General features: G+C 35.6%; 1 protein-coding gene and 1 long non-coding RNA gene across 2 annotated transcripts; one reads left to right on the forward strand and one right to left on the reverse strand.

The window, feature by feature from the left end:
* The first annotated feature begins 2,470 nt into the window (after positions 1-2,470).
* LOC103403468 (probable disease resistance protein At5g66900) lies at positions 2,471-6,134 on the forward strand. The gene is made up of 5 exons (XM_008342319.4): positions 2,471-3,364; positions 3,720-4,123; positions 4,308-4,669; positions 4,749-4,957; positions 5,099-6,134. The coding sequence occupies exons 1-5, from the start codon at positions 2,743-2,745 to the stop codon at positions 5,938-5,940; spliced, it is 2,439 nt and encodes an 812-aa protein (XP_008340541.2). The 5' UTR covers positions 2,471-2,742; the 3' UTR covers positions 5,941-6,134.
* Positions 6,135-7,540: 1,406 nt separating this feature from the next.
* On the reverse strand, positions 7,541-8,070 carry LOC114820657 (uncharacterized). The gene is made up of 3 exons (XR_003768097.2): positions 7,876-8,070; positions 7,682-7,756; positions 7,541-7,589 (listed from the first exon to the last, which is right to left on the reverse strand). It is a non-coding gene; the product is annotated as an uncharacterized lncRNA (long non-coding RNA).
* Positions 8,071-9,158: the final 1,088 nt, after the last annotated feature.

Raw genomic sequence — 9,158 nt, forward strand, 5'->3', positions numbered from 1 at the left:
ATTTAAAAAATAAAATTGATAAGTCAAAATTTTTAAAATTTAAAAACTAGCTTTAAGAAACGGCAGAAATTGAAAATAGGATAAATTAGGTTCTCATCCTCATTTCAAACTTTATTTCTTTTTCATTTTTGATCAATGTCTCTAACTTGTTTAGGTGTCATTATTTGAATATTTAAATTATTTACAAGTCATTATTTGTCAATTTTAAAAATGAAAAACTTATTAATCATTTTCAAATGCCACTCATCTGATGATATTCCTCTTCACATGGAAATGAGAGGTCAGGTTCGAATCTCGTGGATGGCAAATTCGATACCAAATTAGTTTGCCCATTGTGTGGCTTTGTTGAACTCCCCCTCCCCTTAGTGTAAAAATATCGATATGCAAAAAAAAATTAATCATTTTCAAATATATCTTTTTAGTAATTTTTTCATATATTTCTATTTATAATTTGTACCTTTTTTAATTTATACCAATATTCTTTTTAGTTTTAATTTGTACCCATAATTTTAAATTTTAATATGTACCCACATTTTTTTTATTAATGTACCCATGCTAATTATATGTATTTATCAATAGTTATTGCTTAGGGAATTGTTATTGGCACTCCATAAATCTCATTTTGCACTCTAGACTTTCTATAAGTAGAAAGAAAATTACACTTTTGAGGAGTGTAGAATTAGACTTTTGGAGTGCGAATAACAGTTCCTATTTCTTAAACTGTATTAATAATTACGTGGGTACATTAATCTTTGCTAAAACTATGTGAAGAACAATATTACTCTATAATTGATTTTCAAATAATTGTTAATTGTAAAAATATATTTGAATTTGTTTAAATTTCATAATTTGTGGGATATTAAATGCATGAGTTAAATCCCTTAAATGATGCTCGGGACCTTGATTAAACTATTTAAACAAATAAAGTTTCATTCTAACAATTAGGTTGACTAGGGGCCGGAATCAACATGACCCTTAAAATAATTACTAAACAATTTTTAATTTTTCAAAAAAAGTAAAATAGAAACTGAAAATAATCGTAGTTTTCAGTTTTCATTTTTTTTAAAACAAAAAACTAAAAGTAGATACCAAATGATTTTCAGTTTTAAAAAATAATTGCAAACAAAAACTAAAAATGAAATGAATATAAAACGGCCCCTAAATTTTCTAAATGCCAACTTGGCTACACTAGTTGCCGCCATATTGGTGGATTTGAGAGTAATACAGGCACGAAAATAAGTAAAGGAATGCATCCAAGTGTTGAAGTCATCTATATGCAAACTCAGAAGGCTGAATTACGTACAATGCTCCAAAGCCAAAGAAACTTCATTCATGATGAAAGACTCAAACACTTTGCCTATTAATTTCCTTAAAAAAAAACACACACACACACACAAAAAATTGCAATATAACGAACATGAAGACACTATTTTTTTACAACAAGCTATGCCGACTTGAAGAGGAACTGGCAATGAACCAATTAGTGTCTATCCATATCAATTTTGTTCCCAACACCATAAAAAAAGCTATCAAGAACAGTGAAGTAAACCAAAGAAAAGTGAATAACACCAACACAAAACTTAGGTACTCACTAGGATATATTAAAAAATAACCTTACCAAAAAGCCTCTTATCGACTGAAATACTAAAACAAAAAATAAATTTACGACAATTCATGAGAAGAGAAAATAGTAAGGCTAGGAGAAGCGAGAGAGGGGCTGTCACCAGCCACAAGCTGGAGCAAGGAGTCATTTGGTAGGAGAAAGGAGAGAGAAGCTAGCAGTAGTTTCTAATATTAACATTCCAAGAGTCCATGCTTTCGAGTTATAGTCACAAAAGATAAAGCAAATATAATTGTAATTTCAACAACGTCTTTGTAATGCATTTGTAGTATTTTTAGTAGTAATTTTGTAATTTTTGAGTAGTTCATCAACACTGTTTGTTTAGTATATTTTTAATAAGAGCATTTTCGGAAGGTGTAAATATGAGTACTACATTGAGAGACAGATAAACTTGAGATCTTTTTTTTTTTTTTTTTTTTTTGTCTTACTAGTCCAGCTCTCAAATATGTAAATATACATTTTTATTTACATATTGTGACAAAAATAGATAATTTACATTAATCATTAGAGAGCTTTACGTGCGAAAAAAAATATAAATTGTTCATTTCAAGACATTTTGCATCTCTATTAGAGACTAATTGAGTCTAAAAGTTATTTGTTCGCCAAAACATTTGGCCTGAAAATTCCGTGTCTTTTCCTAGCTAGCTAACTTGTTCATTCAGTTGTGTGAAGATATAGAGTCGTTGGATCGTGACAAGTGTCAACGGATGGAGGAATAAGTTTGTTATGGTTTCTTAAGGTAGTTAAAAACAGTTAATAGAAGATTACTTAATGTGTAAGGAAAGATTACTTGAGGTGCAAGGAAAGTTAGGGTATATATATACTTGTATTATGTGCTGTAAGAATTATCCTTTGAATACAAGAAAGAACAATTCAGTTGTAATTCTCTCTCTATAGTTTCTTCTCTTTCTCTCTCTAAGAATATATAGAAAACTCCATTGATGTTCATCAAAGGTTGAAGGTTAACAGTATATATATGTGTTACGTTCTCTCTGTAAATCCATTGGAATTTCTGTTGTTCCTTCATCAACCAAGAACAGATTACGTAAGCATCAACCAAGAACAGATTACGTAAGAGAAATAGTTAAGTTTAGGTTTTGAGTCTCTTTGTTTTCGTAAATATGTCTGTGGCTTCTGTCGGAATGGGTGCTCTGAGAATGGCATTTCAAAAACTGTTTGATGCTGTAAAATCAGTGCAGGAGGAGACCACAGTGTTCGAGCACCTCCTTGGAGACATCAAATCCACTCTGGACTCTCTACAGCCACTCATCAAAGACATCGAAAAATATAACTCGAAAGAGGGACTGGAATATATTGCAATACAAATGGAGGAGGGAGCAAATCTTGTTCAAAAGTGCAGCAAAGTTGGCGTGTGGAGAAAATACAAATACACCAACAAGCTTCATCAACTGGACAAATCTCTTCGAAGAGTGTTTGATCTACTCAAAGTGCAGAGCATAATGGATGCGAGGGAGACATTGGTTTCTTTGAGGAATATCGAGATGGCGCTCTCTGGAATAGAAGAGAATATGGTGATCAAAATTAATCACCCTGAAAAGGTTGAATGTTTGTCTGCTGTGCCTGAACCACCATGCATTACAGTCGGGTTGGATTTGCCGTTGAAGGAGTTGAAGATGAAGCTTCTCAAGGATGAAAAGGTGTCGATGCTTGTGCTGACTGCTGCTGGAGGATGTGGGAAAACCACCTTAGCTAAAATGTTTTGTCAAGATCAAGAAGTCAAAGGTATGCTATCTATGATTTCGAACTTTTTTTTTCGTTTGTGAAGTGTTACTTCCTAGCTAGTTAAAAAGTATACTATGCACTAGGGCAAAGACCCCTGTAAAACGCCAGCCAGTCCCTCCAAACATCCACACCACCAAAAACTTGTTAAAGAGAATACAAGGTACAACGAAGGGGACATGAAACTAAACCGTGCAAAAATTAAGAAAGATCACAAATTCTTCTGCATATAGCTTCATCTAAAGGCATAAATCTCGCAAGGAGCTCTTGCTTGACCACATAATTACCTGATCTGAGAATTGCAGATATATCTAGTCAACCTTTATCTTAACACCTTTCTTACATTTTGTTTGGATAGATACATTCAAGAACAACATCTTCTTTGTCAATGTCTCGAAAAATCCCAACTTGGACCTTATTGTACATGAACTATATCAACGGAAGGGGTCCGAGCTGCCTGCTTTCCAAAACGAATTCATGGCAGTTAAATGGTTGCAAAATTTTTTGAAGGAATCAAGACACAACCCTCTGTTGTTTGTCCTGGATGATGTTTGGTCAGGATCAGAGTCCCTTCTTGATAGGTTTGATCAATTCAAGTTTTCAAATTACAAGATTTTGGTCACATCAAGATTTGCATTTTCGAGATTTGGTTCTCCATACCATTTGGCATTATTGAATGATGAGGATGCAATGACTCTTTTTCACCATTCAGCATCCTTGGAGGATAAAAGCTCTTATACTTCCGAAGATCTTTCGAGAAAGGTGATTTCTTATTTTGCAATGCATAACATTTGATCATCCACACGTTAACACTTCCATTTACCGTCTTATAATTAGAATGGGAGTAGACATTTAACAATTTTACCATCTTTGTTCAACCATTTAGATGATTTACAACAATTTAACCAAATTGTAACTGAATTCATTCGGAATAATTAAATTGCAGATTATCAAGTGCTGTAAGGGATGCCCACTTGCCATTGCATTGGTCGGGAGGTCACTTCGCAGCCAGCCTATAGAAATCTGGCAGAAAAGAGTGCTGGAATGGTGCAAAGGTTCATCTATTCTTGATTCTGACAAGGATCTGCTTGCTTGCCTCCAAAGCAGCTTAGATGCCTTGGATAAAGAAAAGACAATCATCAAGGAATGTTTCCTCGATCTAGGTTCATTTCCCGAGGACCAAAGAATTGCTGCTGCCGTCCTCATTGACATGTGGGCGGAGTTATATGGTCTAGATAAAGAAATTCTGACCATTGCCAACCTTCACGAACTCACCACTCGAAGTTTGGCAAATCTTGTTGTCACAAGGTATGCACGCTGCTCAAAGTTTTCTATTCCAATATGCATACCGAACAAATCATGAATGAAATTAGTATTGATCATCCAGGCATGAGAGGGAGGCGGACGGCTATTACACTGAACACTTTGTCACCCAGCATGAGATGCTTAGAGAATTGGCGATCCATCAGGCAAGTCAAGACCCAATAGACCAGAGGAAAAGACTAGTTATAAACATATGTGGGGATAATCTTCCCAAGTGGTTGACGGAACAAAAGTATCAAGCTTTCAAGGCTCGACTATTATCTATCTCCACAGGTTCCATCAATCTCTATACTAAATACTTGTACATGCACACACGTATGTGTGCACACACAGACGGTCATTCATACTAAGACTTCAATAGACTTGGGCACATTTAATTCAACCCAAACTAATCTTAAGGCATGTTGTTTGCAGATGGAGCCTTCTCAGCAAAATGGCCAAACATGCAAGTACCCGAAGCAGAGGTTCTAGTTCTGAATTTTCAAACAAACAACTATGCCTTACCTGAGTTTGTGGTGAATATGGATAAACTAAAGGTTCTAATAATCACAAATTACGGTTTGTCACCTGCTGAAGTAGATAATTTTGAACTACTTGGCTCGTTATCAAATCTTAAGAGAATTAGATTAGAACGCATTTCAATTCCCTCCATAAGCAAGGTCCTCAAACAGTTGAAAAGTTTGCAAAAGATGTCTCTTTTCTTGTGCGATATCAGTCAAGGTTTCGTCCAAATTTTAGATGCACTGCCAAATCTAGTGGAATTGAACATAGATTATTGCCACGACCTGGTGGAACTTCCTGCCAACCTTGGTGACCTTATTCACCTTACAAAGCTTAGCATCACCAACTGTCATAAGCTATCCACGTTGCCTGAGGACATCGGAAAGTTAGTCAATTTAGAAGTGTTGAGGCTTAGGTCATGTGCAGACTTGTTAGAGTTGCCACGCTCGATTAGGAACCTTAATAATGTAAAACTTTTCGACATATCTGATTGCTTTAGCATAAAGGAGTTGCCCGAGGATATTGGTGCAATGCGCAGTTTGGAAAAGATCAACGTTAGCCAGTGCTCAGGATTGAAAGAGCTGCCTGCTTCTGTTTTGGATCTTGAGCAGTTGAATCAAGTGATATGCGACGAGGAGACGGAAACTTTATGGGAACCGTTCTTACCATATTTGACAGACATACACATAAAGGTGATCAAAGAAGTTATGAACCTAAATTGGCTCAACAAGCTTCCTGGAGGCCATGGTCTTTGATCAATGAATGTTGGTGCAATGTGATTGTGTTTAATGTTTTTTTTATGCAGTGTGATTGTGTTTAATTATTATTTTTCTTTCGTAATTTACTTCTGTTTTATGTTATAGATGTTTGTCAAAAACATTGCAGCACTGTAGAAAAATTGTAATAATTCACAATGGGTAGCGACTTTCACACCCCGTTTTCTCTTCTACACTCCTCACTGTTGAACTCTTCCTTGATTCTCCTTCAATTTATTCAATTGAACAGCTAGAATAACAGAGGGAAGTGCATCGAAATAAAAGGAGAGTGCATAAATCACTACCCGTTACGAAAAAGAATGTACTAATCTATGTATGTGTGGGCTTTCCTGCCTTTCCACTGTTTTTTTAGAAGACTGGATAAGATCACAACCAGGGCAAGAGCCAATGGAACAAAGAAAGTTTCCACTGTTTTGTGGGTGATTTTCCTCACAAAGCAAGTTTCCTAGAAATGGCAAATTATTGGTTTTAGTTGCAGTCTGTTTCCTTCTTTTCCTTTATGCTTTTGCTTCTTTATCTCAAGCAAACTATTGGGTAGTGTCTGCTTATACTTAAAAATTAAATAATTTTATTGGGATACAAAAACTATAAAATAGAATGAAATATAAATTATAAAGTATTAGAACATAATGATCAATGAAAACATGGGATCAAATATATAATGTGTGTTCATACACTACAACAAAAATGGCCACTACGCACAATAAATTATATGTGCCCCTTGAGGCCAAAAAGCACCAATAATTGTGTTCATAGACCAATAGCAACAGTGCAGCTACTATCTTTGTGTCTGTGCCCTCTACAGGCGTCACCATTGCTGAAAGAGCACAATAGTGTATTTGTGCCAAAGAGGCAAGCACAAACAGCGGTCCATTTGTGCCCCATTCTGACAACTTTTTCATATAAGCTTTTCCAGCCATGTTAGCACTTATATTATAATTGTGCCAACATGAATTAATTAATAAAAAAATAAAAAATTTGAAAAATTGAAACTAATTAAATTGAGGAAATGAAAAAAAATTAAATTTTCATGAAATGAAGAAAGCCTACAACCATGAAACCAAGTTTCACTTTCTGAATCTCACAAACATATATTGTAATGTTACATATCTTCTCTCTAATACAAAAAAAAAAAACTTGAAGGCAAACATTTTTGGACAGATGCATCTTCCCTAGCAGGCCTTGCACTTCATCAAATCTTTGCTGCTCCAAAAACGAATTAACCAGATGACATGCAGTATATGGACCCTCACAGAAATCATGAATATCAAATGCAAAGATAAAGAAAACCACACAATTTACAAGAGCCAAGAAAATGAAGGGATAAAGAAAGTAAGAAGGGAATACCTTTGGTTCCTCATGAACTCGGGATCCTGAAAATATATAAAACTAAAACAAAATAAACAATAACTCAAATCCAAAAATATATAAACTCAAATACCAAAAAGAACCACAAATTTGTATTCCCTTCTTACATAAAGATAAGTATTTTGAAATCTAATTTTCAGCTTTAGTGAAGTCTTTCATCTTTCCATACGGAAAGATAAGATTCATGGAGCTGTTTAGTTTCTTAAGACTGCGGGCATTGGTATGCAATCAGTTTCATAACGATCAATAATTTCAACAACCTGACAGAAACATCATTTTCCTGATCAACTACATGTAGTACTAGAAAAGAAAAAATAGATTATGCAGAGAATTGGGTTTAAATCAGCCATACATCTCGAGAAGCAAAAAGGGAAGCAACTCCGATGGGAATGAATACAGTGCTTACAAGCATGAATGCTGAGATCACCTGCAAGAACAAGTGCGCACACACACAACGAGATAAGGCAAGAATTCAACTAAAAATCTAACATGCGAATGTGGATGGCCTAACTAAGGAGATATCGAATACAATACTATAAAACCTACCCATCGTGGCGTGAGAATTGGCTTACACGCTGGAAGTTCCTGCTGAGTAAATCTTGAATCTGAAAAGATCAAGTTTACAACATTTTTAGTTTACAATTGATAGAAAGGCTACTAAGAATCATATGAAATGCAACGGATGACATAAAGTCGGCTTTGTCCATGCCGACCTAGTCCTGCACCTTATCAAGTGAACCAACGGAAAAACAATGGAAAAGCTTCCTCTACATATCAACATCTTAGATTACATAATTTCAGATTTCACACATTGGCTGAAATCACTCACTATGTTTGTGGCACATCCATCTAACACTTAACTCATTCAAGCTCAAAGATCAGACCAAAACAATTTTTTTTTATTATACAAGTGATATCCTACTCTACACGGAAGAGACGTAGTGGGTTGAAGAGGAAGACTCTATGAACTAAGGCAATCCACCACTAGTGATCAGACAAACACAATTAAGAAGATTGATTATATTCAAAATTATAATGTACAGAAGTTTGAGAGAGAAAAATGAGCCTCATTTTCCCACTCTACACAAATGAATCACAACAATGACTACTCCACAAGATGAAACACACACACTATAACCAAACAACCCCTTAGCAAATAACTTGGTGGTTTTAAGAAAATTAGAATTTCTGCATTGTAGGAAACCAAAGAAGAATACTCCGAATTTCAACCAGCATAAGGTTTCATAACTCTAATTGTCGCAGCGTGTCAATAAGGAGCCACTGCTTCTGCTTGAGCAGCTCTGGCCATAACCACCTCATCCCATGGATCATCACCAACAACCTGCCATAACCATCGCCACGATCAACTTCATCACCAGCTCCGGCTTCATCACACTCATCGACGCCACCGCTAATCCGCTTTTCGCCATCCCATACACCGCTCTCATACTTGCAAAACACACAAAACCTGAACAAAATCATACGTTTCTTAGACCTGAAATTGAAGAAATTTGGCTATGAATTTGTAGAAACTAACTTGAGGATCGGAATGAGGATGGGAAGAGGATTATGGAGGTATAATTTGATGCTCTTTGATGACCGGTGGAAGGCAACGCTGTTGGCCGTAAGAGAAGAGGGAGAAAAAATGATGCGGAGAGAGAGTGAAGGGGAAAGGAGGAGAGAGAATGGAGGGGAGAGAGAGCAAGGAAGTTTGTGAAAGGGGAGAGAGAGGGTAACCTTTGTTTTTTCATTCTTTTTTATATTGTTATTTTGCACAAAAGGCACGATATTATTATATGTGCCCATTGAAATCTATAAAGTACACAGTG

This window comes from Malus domestica, chromosome 02 (genome assembly GCF_042453785.1).
Source record: "Malus domestica chromosome 02, GDT2T_hap1".
Classification (NCBI taxonomy): Eukaryota; Viridiplantae; Streptophyta; class Magnoliopsida; order Rosales; family Rosaceae; genus Malus; species Malus domestica.

Excerpts from the sequence above, each read along its gene's own strand:
- LOC103403468 (XM_008342319.4), top strand. The coding sequence starts at position 2,743 with ATGTCTGTGGCTTCTGTCGGAATGGGTGCTCTGAGAATGGCATTTCAA. Across the intron at positions 3,365-3,719 it reads TCAAGATCAAGAAGTCAAAG|ATACATTCAAGAACAACATC; the intron begins GTATGCTATCTA and ends TTGTTTGGATAG. Across the intron at positions 4,670-4,748 it reads GCAAATCTTGTTGTCACAAG|GCATGAGAGGGAGGCGGACG; the intron begins GTATGCACGCTG and ends TTGATCATCCAG.